We start from the raw sequence: 15,157 nt of genomic DNA on the forward strand, positions 1-15,157 counted from the left end.
AATACCAAGCCTTTCAAAACTCAGAAGATTCTATTATGATGTGCAATATTACCTTTAAGAAACCCTGCCATTTGCAAAAATATGGATGGACCTTGAGGGCATTATGCTAAGTTAAGTGAGAAAATGCAAGATAAATATTTTATGATCTTTTATGTGGAATCTAAAACAAGCTGACAGATACCAGACTGGTAGTTGCCAGAGGTGAAGGGATGGGTAACTGGCAAGATGGATGAAATAAATTAGTAAAAAGGTACAAATTTCCACTTATTAAACAAGTAAGTCCCAGGGATGTATTGTACAGCATGTTGACTAGTTTTAAAACCGGTGTTGTATTATTTGGAGGTTGCTAAGAGAGCAACTTTTTAAAGTTCCTGTCACAAGAAAAAAAGCCTATAACTATATGCAGAGGATGTTAACTAGGCTTACTCTGGTTATTATTTCCATACCTTCAACATTCTCTCTCTTTCCTCCCAAGATGCTTTACACTCTAATAACTGTGATTCTGCTTTCTGGGTTGTTTCTTCCAAATGCTGACGTACTGATGCCATTTTTGAAACCTGTTCCTTGGCAGCTTGCAGAGCTTCAACATCAGCAGCATGTAGCATTAATTCTCTCTCATACTTATTCTGAGCCTCCACAGCTATTTTAGCCTATAAGAAATTATTCCAACATTGACATATAAGATTCAAAAAACTGGTCGGTGTGTTTTGGAAAAACATACAAACTGCATTAAGATATTCTAAACATACCAAAATAGAAGCATAACTATGTAAGTTATGGGATATACATTCAATAATAAATTAAAGAATCGTTCAAATGAAACGCATAAAAAACTAGCAATTAGAACAGTTTCTGAAATTAAGGCTAGATATCAGTTATATAAAACATATGCATGTAAAACACCAAACATCAAGCAAACACAGGGTAATAAAAACATTCATCGGAATATTGAATTATGGATACGTTCTTTAATTACCAGTGATAGGTTATTTGGCAACAATACAAGGATAACCATTTTTGTCTAACATACCTCTGAAGCACTTTCCCTGTATCCCATTTTTAAAGTAACGTTGATAAATGTATATGATAGTTATTTACAAACAATAAAAAATAGTAACCAAAAGAACAGCTCTTAATATACCACCCAACTTAAAAAGGAGACTATAACCATTCCTTACATGTGCTCCTTCCCCATTTCAATAACCCACACTCTAAAAGCTTATATTACATTTACGTGTGTGTGCGTGCATGATATACACTTAAAACAAATACAACTTTGTATTTTTTAAAATTTTATGAAAGTGGCATATAGAATTGGTGTAATGCATTACATATACTATCAAGAGATCCTTCGTTTACTAAGAAAGGCATTTGCAACAATACAAGGATAACCCATTTTTGTCTAACATACCTTTGAAGCACTTTCCAGTTTTACAATCAGAACTAGTAAAGACTACAATAATAAAAAAACGCTTTCCAATGGAAACAAGCATACACTTAATTTCCTACTTGGCGCGAGCCATGCTACTCATGCTGTCTGACAAGGTCTGGGCATGAGGGAAAACTCCTGAAAAGTCAGGAAGCCAATGCTGTCTGACAAGGTCCAGGCATGAGGAAAATTTCTGAAAAGTCAGAAAACTCCACAGCTGGCTCCTGCTACTTCCTTTCATTTGTTTGTAGCAGTTATTGAAACCATGGAAATTTTCCATAAGCTTTAGAGTAACACAATGAGTGTTGGCATCAATGCCAGTTTTGGTAATACACACTTCAGTAGTTTGAGAAATGTACCTTCCAACGTGATTGATTATGAAATGATTCCCAATAATTCTCCACGTCCTCCAATTTGTAATTCAGTTACCATGAGTAACATTGAGTTCTTTAACAAGCCATGCTTGATAGAACTGTTGGAACTGAGCCCGGTGAAAGTGCCCACTAGAGAAGGCCCTGAGGCACCCCGGGAGGCGAAATGGTCCGAGAGAAACACACCACATACTGTTTCCATGGTACCGGGACACGTTGGTCCTATATAGAAAATAGGAAGCCGCCCTTGATCTTACAAGGCCTGCTTAATATTTTAGCTTGACCACATAAATCACACTGTGTATAGCACCTGTTTCTATTTTCTGAATAATGTACATCACCTAGGGAAATAATGTAATCAAATTAATGTAACCAAGTAACCAAGTTAATCATAGACTGGGAAAATTAAGAAAGGGCTGTGCACTGATTGATGATCAAAAATAAATTCTGAAACAATGTAAAAGTAAAATCACATGATTGCATGATGTAATGATCAAATAACAATTTCTGATGTATAAATAAAGTACTGCTGAGACCCTCGGCAGGAGATACTTGTACCCTGATCAAGTGTCTGTGTCTCCTCATTCCCTTTCCCTCATCCCCTCAGATTCGTCTACACTGTCTCGTCCTTGCAGGAACCCCTGACACGTTTTGCCGGAGCTGGCTTCCGGCACCTACTCATTTTTTCATAGTATTTTCCATTTGTCAAGATAGCTTTGTCAATGGATATTGCACTAATTACTTGTCACCTTTATCTATATTTTTAAAATGATTTAAGTCCAAGCTCAACAAGAGTAGAAATAACCAAATAGGATCACCAATTCCAAAAATGTACTAGTACACTCTATGAAATGTTCTCTAGGGTCAAGGCTCATTTTGTAGTAACTGATTATGACAGCAACACTTACTTGTTCCTGACAGTCACGTCTGGCTTGCTGTTCATTACTCAGAGCAGTGCTTGCTCTCTGAAGAGCTTCTTGTACTTCATTCTGAACACTATTAAGTGTTTTCTTTAACTCAGATAACTAGGGAGAACAAAATTAAAACGAGATTTAATTGCAAGCTTAAACAGATTTTTAAAAATCCAGTTAGCCCAAAGGAACCTCTTACTAAATTTAAAATAGTTATAACCTGATAAAATCTCCCATATAACTTTTGCAGAGCTACTTTATATTTGCAAAATTCAGTCTCAGGCAGTCTTCTGAAAAATAACATTAATACCTATACCAAAAGGAAACGTGAACAGATAAAATTAAAACATAAAACTAAAATTGCTGGATATGTGTTCAATCAATACCCATTGAAATATACTGAAAAATTAACTGAGGTAGATGAAAGAATTCAAATCCTTAACAAAGAAAGAGAGTTATGGTTAATAAAACTTACCTGTTGTTCCATGCTCTCTATGGCCTTTCTCTTATCATCCTGAAGTTCTTGCTTTTCCTTCTCTACTTCCATGAGTTTCTTTTCCAACTGTGTCTGAAATTCTGCAGATTCTTTTAAACGAACTTCAATATTCTTACGAACTTCTTCTGTCACCTTCACCATCACCCCCAAAAATACAAAAATTTCATGTATTTAAATTCAACACTTACTTTTTCCACATCTAATGTAAATTTGAGGAGTACTAAAATTAATATTTGTCTTGTATTAAAAATAAAATCCATCAAAAGCTAATTAGTGTTCAAAAACACTATTTAAAACTACAGTATAATTTAACACTAAACTTGATTATTTCTCATTTTTCTCTTGAAGTAAAATTCTCAACTTTCATTTCACCTTCAATTATCTATCTACCAAATCTATTTTATCACTGAAAGGTTTTCCCATCCACATATTTTGATTATCTTTGCTGCTAACCACAAAATATGTATTAAGATTGTGGTATAAATAAATGGTCCACAAAATGACCTATGGTCTACAAAATGAATTTTTTAACTCTAATCTATCTATTCTATTAATCTTTCAAATTAAAATAAATTCTGGCTATGAAATTTTGGAAGAAACAAAAATCAACAATACACTAGCCAAATTTTAATCATATGAAATCTTCCCATATATTTTGGTTGAGGCTTCTTACTACATGGAAAAATTTTCTACTTTTGAATATGCAAATGATATCTTCATTCAAGGCTGTGCACAAATGTCATCTGTTTTATGAAGCCACACTCAGGAGACAATCTTGCCTAGTCTCATCACTTTGACCTCTGATTTGTACCTTTCTGTGAGCAATTATACCTGCCCTTTCTTATTAATTTTTTTCTTTCCTTTTTTTCTTATAATCATTGTTTTCTTATTTATCATATCTGGCTTATTAGATCACTTTTAAGACATAGAAGCAATGATTTTAGTCCAACTTATTCTTACCATACTAAGTTCCTTACACATACCAAAATTCTAATTTAAAAAAAAAGGTAATAAGTCCATTGAAATTAAATTCAAAATTGAATATACCTGTTTTTCCTTGTTGAGGGATTCTTCCAAACTAGTAACCATTGCACGATACTGTTCTACATTACTAGAACTTGTTTTGAGTCTCTCCTTCAAATCATTCACCAGTTCTTCTGTCTGTCGTAGCTGACTCAGAAGATCATCCACATCTTCTTTATTGCTAGGCTGACCTGAAAGATTTAATAGCTTCCTTAAAATTAACATTTTAAGTACTTTTAGGAATGATTGTTATCAAAGAGTTTGTGATATTAGGATTAAGGCTCAAATGTAAAAGTGGCTTATCAGAAATATTTTCATTCTAATATCACTGGAAGAGAAAAATTTGCAGATGGAAGACTTTTCTTATGCTATCAACAAGGGCTACTGGGTAAATATCTACTACACACACACTCATATGTGCATGAATACATAAGCAATTATTACATTACACTTTTAGTTTCCCTTCTAAGAAATAAAACCATAGGGAAAAGATTATCCAGATATAAAGGTTTCTGAATTTAAAATAGTATATTCACAAATGGAAGTAAAATCTAATAAAATAAATCTTTAATCTGAGACTATCAATGAGCAATGATTAGAGATACTAGTCTTAGAGACCCAAAAAAAAAAACAATTATTTCTACGAGCCTTTCCAACACAGATTTAACAAGTAACCTTATCCTCAAAGGGAGAGAACTTAAAATCCAAGTATTAACCCTCCTCAAAAGAAACACTTGCAAGCTATCAATACATGGTTTCAGCAATAGGGACACTAAGAGTGTACCTTGGTCAGGTGCCAGGCATTACTACTTTGAATCTACCAGGTCTACAAATTTATTAATTTAAGCCTAAAACTAAACTTTACTATGGGAAGAGTAATTTTTTTCTTTTGATAGTAGTCACCAAGAATCAACTATTTATAAGCTATGTTATAAGCCTAAAGGAGTACTTTACTACCCGTTATTTACTTACCTTTACCAGCTCTCTGTGAGGACTGAGAAACTAGTTGGACTTCCATATTACTCAGGTGCTGTTTCAAGGTAGCAATTTCCTTCTGAGCATTTTTAAGTAATTCTTTTGTGTTAAGATGAAGATTTATCTCAGTATCCAGCTGTCTCTTTGTATCTAAAAGTTGAACCTATAAGAAAACATTACATTAATCCACAAACACTATTTTCAAGTTCTTAAGTAACTAGAAGGTTTAAGTTTTTTTTTTTAAACAGAAATTCAAAATTGGCCAAGAGATAGAACATGAAACCAGATTTACCTTCACATTTGAAACCAATAAAACATATGAAACTAGAATATGAAAGATAAGACCTATAATTTCCCTAGCTTACTGACTTAAGAGTGTCTGGATTGTGGCAGAGAGGAAATGAGCAAAGATAAGCAAGCAGACTCCCTGAAATGAGAACACAAAACTAAGAGGACTAAGTTAGCTCAAAATGGAAGATTATCAGGAGAGAAAAGAGCTACACAGATAGAAAAGAGATCTCAGCAGATCCCTCTTGAATATGCAGCAAAACAGTGATCAGTACATGAATGTGCAGTACCCCTTACAGAGTAAGGAGTCATCCAAAGAGAGTGGAGTAAGGAGTTATCTGGCACTCAGAGTCAGAAATACCTATCCCCAGGAGCCAACCTGAAGAAATCTAACTGTTAACTAGATGATGGAACTAGGACTGAGAGAGACCTTGCTTCAAAATCGGAAAATAACTAGGTCTAGTCTTTGGGCCTCCCTAATAAGCAATACTTTAGGGAATCAAACTGTCTGCAGTTAATTTTACCATATTCCCTCAAAAAAACACAAGATTTTTGGGGTTACAAAAATTATGAGCACCCAATAGGATAAAATTTAAAATGTATGGGACCCAATCAAAAATTACTAGGCATACAAAGAGGTAAGAAAAAACTTAAGAATTTGTAAAAAGTCTCTTTAATACCAAGCTTCCACATGAGAAAGCAGTATGTTCATACACTGGTTTAATTTTTTAACTTACATATATACAACTACTGACATTGAGCATACTAATAATAGACTCACATCTAGATTTCTAGTAAGCATATGCCTTTGTTCCAGCTCATTTTCCAACTTCTTCTTTAGATGAGATATCTCATGTTCCAGTTTCTCTATCTGGCTACTAAGCCTTTGTCTGGTTTCTGTTTCAGATCGCTCTAGTATTCCCTAAAGTAAAGAAAAGATTTATGGTTATGCTTTTAAAAAAAAAAAAAGGCAATACCAAAAAAAAAAAGGTTGTATGTAATTATAGCTTTAAAATCAATTCCTACAAGAAGAGAATTAGGAACATTTACCAACAACGTATTTTGACATGTTAATACACCTACTTAATAGGGAATGAAGGCAGAGATAATGATCATTCAGATTTTCTAAAAGTTTAAAGGAAAAACTAAAAACCAAGGATTTAATTCTATAAAAGATTCAACTGTGCAGATTCTACAAATACGAAAAACGTCAGGATCAACTGTCATCAGCATATTTGTGATCTATTCTCTGAATTCAAAGTTAAATTTAGAATGCTGATGTCACAGTAAACTGATGGCAAAGGTGACAATGAATTTTCTAATTAAGAAAACCATGAGAAGAAACGTTAAAATGATATAAACTTTTTTTTCTAATTTGGTTACCTGAATTGTTTGTAGATTAGTTAGCAGCAAATTTTGCCCTCTTTGTTCAGCTAATAAAGACTCTCTCTGCTGAGAGAGACGAACTTCTGACAACTTAAACATTTCTTTTTCCTTCTTCAAATTTTCTGCTCTTACCTGGAGGCAAATACAAATGAAAAAGAAAATGATAGAAAAGAGTATTTCAAATGTAACAACATTTTTTTAAAATTAAAAGGATCCTTCACTACTACACATTTCTTAGGGCTAACTAAATTATCTTTTCATTGTAAAAGGAAATATAACTTTTAAAATAGTTTTCACATGTTGAAATACTAAACAAAAATTACTGGAAATACCAATATAGCAAAGGAAAAAAACTTTTCAATGCCATGAATACTTATAAGACTTTAATAAATCAACAACAATAACAATAAAACTCAAAATGTCAGAGAGGAGAGAAACAAAACTGCAAATTAAACTAAAGACCTATCAGCTTGTTACTACATTATTTAAGTTTTAAAATTCAGGCTCGGCCGTAAGTATTCTGAGAGTGCTCACTGATCTAGGTAAGCTTTTTTCCACCCCATAGTGAGTACACTGAGTCACAGGAAATCTGGGTGGGTACTTTAAAATCTCAAAAGAATTCAGGTCTACAACCAGCAAGTCACAAACTATCAACCATATAACTTATCACACCAGCTAGAATCTGTCTACTCTCCACAGTGGAGTGTAAGCAAGATAAAAACACATTAAAATCCAAAGAATTAGAAAACCTAAGTTTAAGTCTCAACCTACCTATCCCTCATGACTGCCCCAAAAAGGAAAATACTGATCTTTTGAGTCTATTTTTAAAGAGGTTAAATGAGAAAAAACTTGACCTAAGTAGTGATCAAAACGATACAAAAGAGAACTTTATAAAAACGTAAAACCTATATAAAATTTACCACAAAATTCAGCTTTTAAGTTAGGAAGTAATGTTAATTCTGATGAACATTTATATTCATTTTCAAATTCAGAAATACAATGCAATGCTAATAATTTGTTTATATTTCTTCATTAAAAATGAGCAAGACTGGGTAAAATATTCATTTATTATTGTTATAAATGAAGAAACACTGACACATTTACTTTGAGATGGAAGACATATAAGAAATCCTAGTCTGGAAAAAGAAACTTCTATCCTTTTTCAATCTAAATAGAAACAATCACTCAATTGATACATAACTGGATATTTGGAAACTATATAATGACTTATAATCCACAAACTTTCCAAATATCTAGGTCATACCAACCAGTAAAATCAAAGTAATAACAAGAAAAGAAAAATCATATGTAATTTATAATGCAAGTCGGATGAGAGAAGTTGGACTCACTTCTGCAACAGCAAGCTTTTCATTTGCTCCTCTCAAATCTTGCGTCATTGTGTTGATGATCTGTTCCTGTTTCTGAGTTGTTGCTGTGAGTTTCTGATTTCTCTCATGTAGGGATGTTATTTCTCGACGATATCCTTCAACATTATCTTGCAGCATTTCATAACTTACATGAAAGAAAAGTAATTCTATACATGACTGAAGTATAACTTTCTAGCTTTGTTCCTTGAGGAATTTCACAACAGTTTTGTTTTACATGATAAAAAATGGAAAGAGTGCCCAAGTAATAATGCAAAACATTCTTTCTCCTAAACTTTCAATTTAGCTGTTAATTTCAAATTCTAAATAGCACAGTATTTTATGCTGATATAACTTTTTATTCTTATTCATCTACAAAAATTTTAATCATACTTAAAATGATCTCAATCCAATGCTTATACACCAGACACCCACAAGACAAGCAATTTAAGAATCTAATGCATACTTAGTGGTGGACTTTTGCCAGTCCTTTTCCCTCTATAATTCCTAATCTTCTTTCTTTCTTTTTTTTTTTTTAGAGATTTATTTTATTTATTTGTACAGCCAGAAGCATGGAAGGGTGAGAGAATTCACCAGAGCCAGAGCAGGGAACAGAACAGGCAGACTGACGAAATACACTGCTGAGGGGAGCAGCGGCCGTGGCAGGAGAGGTCTGTCACACAATGTGGGACCCTCGCCGGTGGCCAGGGGGCAAAACAGCACTGCAGAGGCTGCGGGCAGCTTCGCAGTCCAGCGCTCAACCGCTGTGCCCACCAGGCGAGTCCCCTTAATCTTATTTTCTTGTGTGCTTGAAAGCTTAGAAAATGGCTGCCTAGAGCTAACAATCCCACTTTTACCGGGGTGAGGGGAAATATCAAATTATAGGAATGTATAGGCAACCGCTTGTTCTAATCCTTACAAAAACATAGTTTTACTATGTAGCATATATAAAAAAAAATATCCAAACTTGCTAAACCAGTCAGTATTCAAAGGATCTGATAACAACAAATTACAATGGAATGAAATTTACTATTATGTATTTGTAAATGACCAAGACAGTTAATTTTCCCTCTAAGAAAACATCCAGCATCTTGAGCAGAAAAAACTGAATTTTTTTCATACTGCTCTCATCTTGTGCATTCAGTCCTACAGAATAAGCAGGTCCTTTAATCTCAGGAAGAAAAACTAGTAAAAGTTTTCACATGAATTTTAACTTATTTTCCTTAGGAATGCCCAAGAGAATCATTAACCAATATTAAAAAAATGAACCCCCCCCCCCAATAGCATCTTATCCTGCATTATGGATTAAAAAAAAGTAACACTACTGCAAAGTAACACTTTAATCTGCTTCATTTGAATAAGAAAATGTAATGTTTAGACTTTCTTAATTTTTGAACAAAAGAAACCTTACCGTTTAGAAGCAAAATCTAGCTGGGTAGAAATTTTGGTGTTTTGTGATCGCAAATCTGTAACTTGTTCCTGAAGTTTCTCAAGCTGTTCATTTTGCATTTTTTCATTATCTGCCTTTTCTTTTTTGTAGTTCTCAAAAATTTCCTGCAACTAAGTATTGGAAAAATTATCAGAAGATAACACTTTGTGTTTGCTAAAAACCTAACCCAAGATAAAGGTGTAAAGGAACTTATATTTACCTGTTTAAGGGCAGCCTTGGCTTCTATAGCTTCTGCTGACTCAAGAACAGGTACTGGAGCAGGAGTGGAAACAGTCTGTGATGTACTTGAACGTTTGGGAGTTGACACAAGAGAAATATCATCTAAACTCGAAGCTGCTGAAAAATAAAATGACTGATGTAATTTTTCTTTGCAAATATACCATTACCAAATCAACAAAGTAGCCTTAGGATCATCATTATAGAAACTATAAACAGGGGCCTCCCTGGTGGCGCAGGCGGTTGAGCACAGGGCAGTGAAGCTGTCCAGCCTCTGCAGTGCCGGTTCGCGGAGATACCCACTTGGCATGGCAGACCTCTCCTGTCTCGCCTGCTGCTCCCCTCAGCAGTGTATTTCAGTCAGTCTGCCTGTTCTATTCCCCGCTCTATCTCTGGTGAATCCTCTCACCCTCCCACACATCTGGCCTGTACCCCGGTTCTTACATAAATAAATAAATCTTAAAAAAAAAAAAAAAAAAAGAAGGGCCTCCCCAGTGGTGCAGCGATTGAGCGCTGGGTTGCGAAGCTGCCGGCAGCCTCTGCAGCGCCAGTTCGATCCCCGGCTGTCCCCGGCCACTGGAGGAGGGTCCCACATGGCGCGCAGACCTCTCCTGCCGCCCGCTGCTCCCCTCAGCAGTGTACTTCGGTCCTTCTGCCTGCTCTGCTCCCTGCTCTGGCTCTGGTGAATTCTCTCCCGCGCTTCTGACTGTACCCAGTGCTTGTATAAATAAATAAATATATTAAAAAAAAAAAAAAAGAAAAGAAAACTATAGGGCCTCCCCGATGGCGCAGCGGTTGAGCGCTGGGTTGCAAAGCTGCCCGCAGCCTCTGCAGCGCCGGTTCGATCCCCGGCTGCTCCCCGGCCACCGGAGGAGGGTCCCACATGGTGCGCAGACCTCTCCTGCCGCCCGCTGCTCCCCTCAGCAGTGTACTTCGGTCCTTCTGCCTGCTCTGCTCCCCGCTCTGGCTCTGGTGAATTCTCTCACCCTCCCACGCTTCTGACTGTACCCAGTGCTTGTACAAATAAATAAATAAATAAACCTTTAAAAAAAATTTGGAAAAAAAAAAAAAGAAACTATAAACAAAGAATCTACCTTTTAAAATTACTTTAGGTTTCTGATTAGCAGAGATAATCCTGGCAGATTAAATGTTAACACATAAGCAAAATAAGTATCTTAACTGATCCAAGATGCATACTTTTTAACAATGATCAGCCTTTCTTCATTCTTATTTGTACCTAAAATATAGGTGGGTTATAGAATTCATGACATTATGATCAACCACACAGGGTAGCCAAATTCAAAGCTGCCATCATTAGAGTGGATACTGCTTATGCTTGCCAAATCCATTCCCTAACATTATCTCAGAAATATTTTCCCAAAATCTTGCAAACTCTAAATATAGAAAAGTCTACCTTGTAATGGAATAACAACTCCTGTTGTTTGTGACAACAAAATACGGTACATGTCACGCTGACGTACTATGGAATCAACAAGCTGCATCTGATGTTGTCGAGACTCACGAAGTTGCTCCAACTCAGTGAGGGCACTCTCAAGTTTAAGTTGAAGCTCAGTGATTCTGTAGGAAAAAAAAATACTTTATTTCACAAGACTGATTTGAAAAGCAGTTATAATTTCTACCATAAACTGAAGCATTTCATTGTCTATCATTAGATGTAAGATTTTTGTACCTCTTTTCCTTTCTTCTGTTGCTATTTTAAGAACCACCCTTAACACCCCTACCATAAAGGACTCAAGTGCTCACCAACGCCAACTGTAAATTTTTTTTGCAAGAGTTAAACCAGTCCCACGCAGTACCAACTAGTCTTTGGCTTTCATTAGTCTTAATGCACCAAATACATTTTTAGAAAAATTTCTTTAACTGCTTAAATCATTCCTAAATATCTTCTCCATGAATACTGGTCTGGTTCTCTGGTCTGAAATGGAAGCTATGTCCTTGATCTTGTATGCGCCTATCTATTATAGCACAATCACGTTGAACTAAAATTACCTAATTTATCTACCTTTTCTTATTTAATATTTACTGTGTAGAAGCACTGGGGTGTAGGCCAGAGGTTCAGGGGGTGAGAGGAGCAGAGTGGGATGGAGAGGTAGACTTACATTTTAGTAAATATAAGGGAAGCAGCTAGTGAGACAGGAGAGGTTTGCTGTGGGTTAGCACCCTGTCCCGGGATGGAAATCAGGCCATAGCAGTATAGTGTTGAGACTTAACCCCTAGGACACCAGGGAGGTTCTGATTTATTTATCGATCTCACTTACAAACTAATGTTCCTTGAGAGTAGAATTTTTTTTTTTGGGGGGGGGGTATTACTCTTTCCCTATATCCCACTACCCAGCACTGCTAGCTGTACATATGACGTTTTCCCAATAAATATTTGCAGAATAAACTGTGGTAGTCAATTGCTTACTTGGATGAAGTTGTTTCTTGTTCTTCTCTTTCTCTTGTTTCCCCAAGCTCCCTAAGAGCCACTAAGAGACGCTGATTTTGCTGTTGAAGCTCTTCAATATTTCTGTAAGATACTAGATGTTGTGATATCACTTCAGATGAACTACTTATATCAGCAGAGCTTACTTCCTCATCACGAATTACATGGTTACCCCTTGCTTCTTCAAGTTCCATCAAAAGCACTCTAATCTAAAACAAAATTTAAATGTTATAAAATAGTATTGGACTTGAGTCTGGAAACATTTAGAAGAAAATGGTTATTTTCAAATGAAAATACTATTTTTATGAAAACTATCACTTTGTATCAATTTATATTAAAAGAACAAAGTGCCAGATGTTATTTTAGATATGAACATAAAAATCAAAGGAAATTAAAATTGTTTTAAATTTCTACAAGTGTTATAAAGTTTGTTGTTTTTTAAAAAGCGGCCAAATTACAATTTCAGAAGCATGGCTCCATTTTTGTAAAATAATGACCAAATAAAACAGAGAGAAAGCAGTATCTCAACTTTTCTCTCATGTATGTCTGTGCTTGCTCTTGTGTGGTTACATATGCATTATACAGTTGGAATAGACAGCATGGAAAATAGATTCTAATCTCATTCACGTTTCTTGTGTGTTTATGTATGCATAAAAATAAAAATTAGGGGAAAATATATAAAGAAATACATCTATATTTTCTGACTTATTTGGCTAAAGAAAGTAGCAGAGTAATGCACACAGTATGAATTTAGTAAAAACAAAGAATGCTACATGTGTTTATATATGCTCATACAATAAGACATGAAAGAGTAGAAACAAATCTATTAACACTGGTTACATTCTGATATTTGAGAAGGAGCAAAGATAGAAAATGTCTATGTATCTTTAAATATTTATTTCACTTATTAGAACCATTACCTGTAACTTGAAAAATTAAAAGGAAAAAAAAGAAGATGCAGGAGGCATGAAAAAACAGTGATTATACACTGCAATTCTGCTGGATTTATTACTAATGAGAATTTAATGTGTGGTAGCATCTTATATAGCTGCAAACAGATTCAATCATTGGGCATTTTTTTAGGAAAAAAAGGAAAATTCTAACCTGCTGTGAAAGATCTTTTATTTGTATTTCCATCCTCTGATTGTCCCTTTCGAGCACAGATGAATGTTTGTTGGCCTTATCAGTGTCCTCCTGCAGCCGTTGAATCTCCTTTAAAATGTAAATTCAAGTGAAAATCAGAGAGCTTTTTTTTTATTTTTAAGATTTATTTTTTATTTATACAATAGCTGGTGTATAGGCCAGAGGAATGGGAGGGTGAGAGGATTCACCAGAGACAGAGTGGGGAGCAGAACAGGCAGACGGACCAAAATACACTGCTGAGGGGAGCAGTGGGCGAGACAGGAAAGGTCTGCCGCGCCATGTGGGAATCTCCCTGGCCAGCCAAGAATGGAACCCACGCTGCAGAGGCTGTGGACAGCTTCACAGTGCTGTGCTCAACCTGATGTGCCCGAAAATCAAAGAACTTTACAAATGAAGCAGTTATAGGAATAACAAAGCTATACAGTGCTCAATTAGCAAGTCAATATATAAACAAAATGTTTTATATAATGCAGTACCCTCTAAAGAGAATTTTTTTAAACACACAAATACTCATCACTGTACAAAAATAAAGGGGAATTTGCCACTCCCCCAACGTTAATATCAGTCTCGCAGTCGTGCCAAATTTATAGTGAATTATGAAACGACCTCATAGTACTCTTAAAAGCATTACACCAACACAAAAGCAGACAAAATACAAAAATAAGACAAAAAGATAATCATTACTACACTGGTTATCTAAAAATAAACATCAAAATAAAAAAACACTGGGTAAAATGTAAGATTTGATTTTGTAAAAATCACATTAGGAATTAATTGCAAACAAATAGCAGTCACTGTCACTAGGCTATTAAGAAATTAAAGCATAGAGCCTCCCTGGTAGTGCAGGCAGTTGAGCACAGCGCTTTGAAGCTGTCCACAGCCTCTGAAGTGCCGGTTCGATTCCTGCAGGCTGTGGAGATCACCCACATGGAGAGCAGACCTCTCCTGTCTTGCCCGCTGCTCCCCTCAGCAGTGTATCAGTCCCCCTGCCTGTTTTGTTCCCCACTCTGTCTTTGGTGGATCTTCTCACCCTCCCGCACATTTGGCCTGTACCCCGGTACTTGCATAAATAAATCAATCTTTAAAAAAAAAAAAAGAAATTAAAGCATAATGGAATGCCTTGTGAAGTTTCACATCCCAATATCATTAATGATTTAGGGGCACAAGAATGTCATATAAGTAAAAAATGTCATTGAAATCTTATGCTTTACCTTACATTCATATAAACTATGCTTGTTAAATGTGTTGTTTTCACATAGTTTTTAAAATCATTCAAGTGAAAAATGATTCATATTTATTCTGGGCACAACGCCCTAAAGGTATGCATAAGTCAATTTCAGTAGCAATATGTGATAAAATGAAACAGGCAAATATTCATGGAAAAATTATATGACAGAAAGTTACTGAGTTCAAAATGGGATTCATAAAGATATGTAAGGAAATAATTTTGGTCATAAAATCTTGAGAATCTAACAAGTCAGCATCACAGAACTGAGACTGGGGGAGCACACAATGTACAGAAGATTTATCTGTTAAAATCTTTAAATTCTTTGATAATTTTGAAGAGTATAAGGGATTTTTATTATTGGAACTATAATAAGTAGTAACACTTTTTTTCCCCACAAATGAATAGCTGCCATTATCTGACTAAGTCCCTTG

General features: G+C 35.3%; 1 protein-coding gene across 1 annotated transcript in view; it reads right to left on the bottom strand.

Annotated features, from left to right (window-relative positions):
• Window positions 1-15,157, bottom strand: part of TPR (translocated promoter region, nuclear basket protein) — a gene marked incomplete at both ends in the record, with an annotated part of 64,601 nt that overhangs the window by 36,238 nt on the left and 13,206 nt on the right. Inside the window, 13 exons of the mRNA XM_084251132.1 lie at window positions 447-650; window positions 2,709-2,825; window positions 3,187-3,339; window positions 4,255-4,421; window positions 5,203-5,368; window positions 6,275-6,415; window positions 6,877-7,011; window positions 8,229-8,391; window positions 9,655-9,803; window positions 9,893-10,026; window positions 11,324-11,487; window positions 12,338-12,564; window positions 13,460-13,567. Coding sequence (XP_084107258.1) covers window positions 447-650; window positions 2,709-2,825; window positions 3,187-3,339; window positions 4,255-4,421; window positions 5,203-5,368; window positions 6,275-6,415; window positions 6,877-7,011; window positions 8,229-8,391; window positions 9,655-9,803; window positions 9,893-10,026; window positions 11,324-11,487; window positions 12,338-12,564; window positions 13,460-13,567 — 2,028 coding nt within the window. The remainder of the gene's footprint in view (window positions 1-446; window positions 651-2,708; window positions 2,826-3,186; window positions 3,340-4,254; window positions 4,422-5,202; window positions 5,369-6,274; window positions 6,416-6,876; window positions 7,012-8,228; window positions 8,392-9,654; window positions 9,804-9,892; window positions 10,027-11,323; window positions 11,488-12,337; window positions 12,565-13,459; window positions 13,568-15,157) is intronic.

This window comes from Talpa europaea (genome assembly GCF_964194135.1).
Source record: "Talpa europaea genome assembly, chromosome: 12".
NCBI lineage: Eukaryota > Metazoa > Chordata > Mammalia > Eulipotyphla > Talpidae > Talpa > Talpa europaea.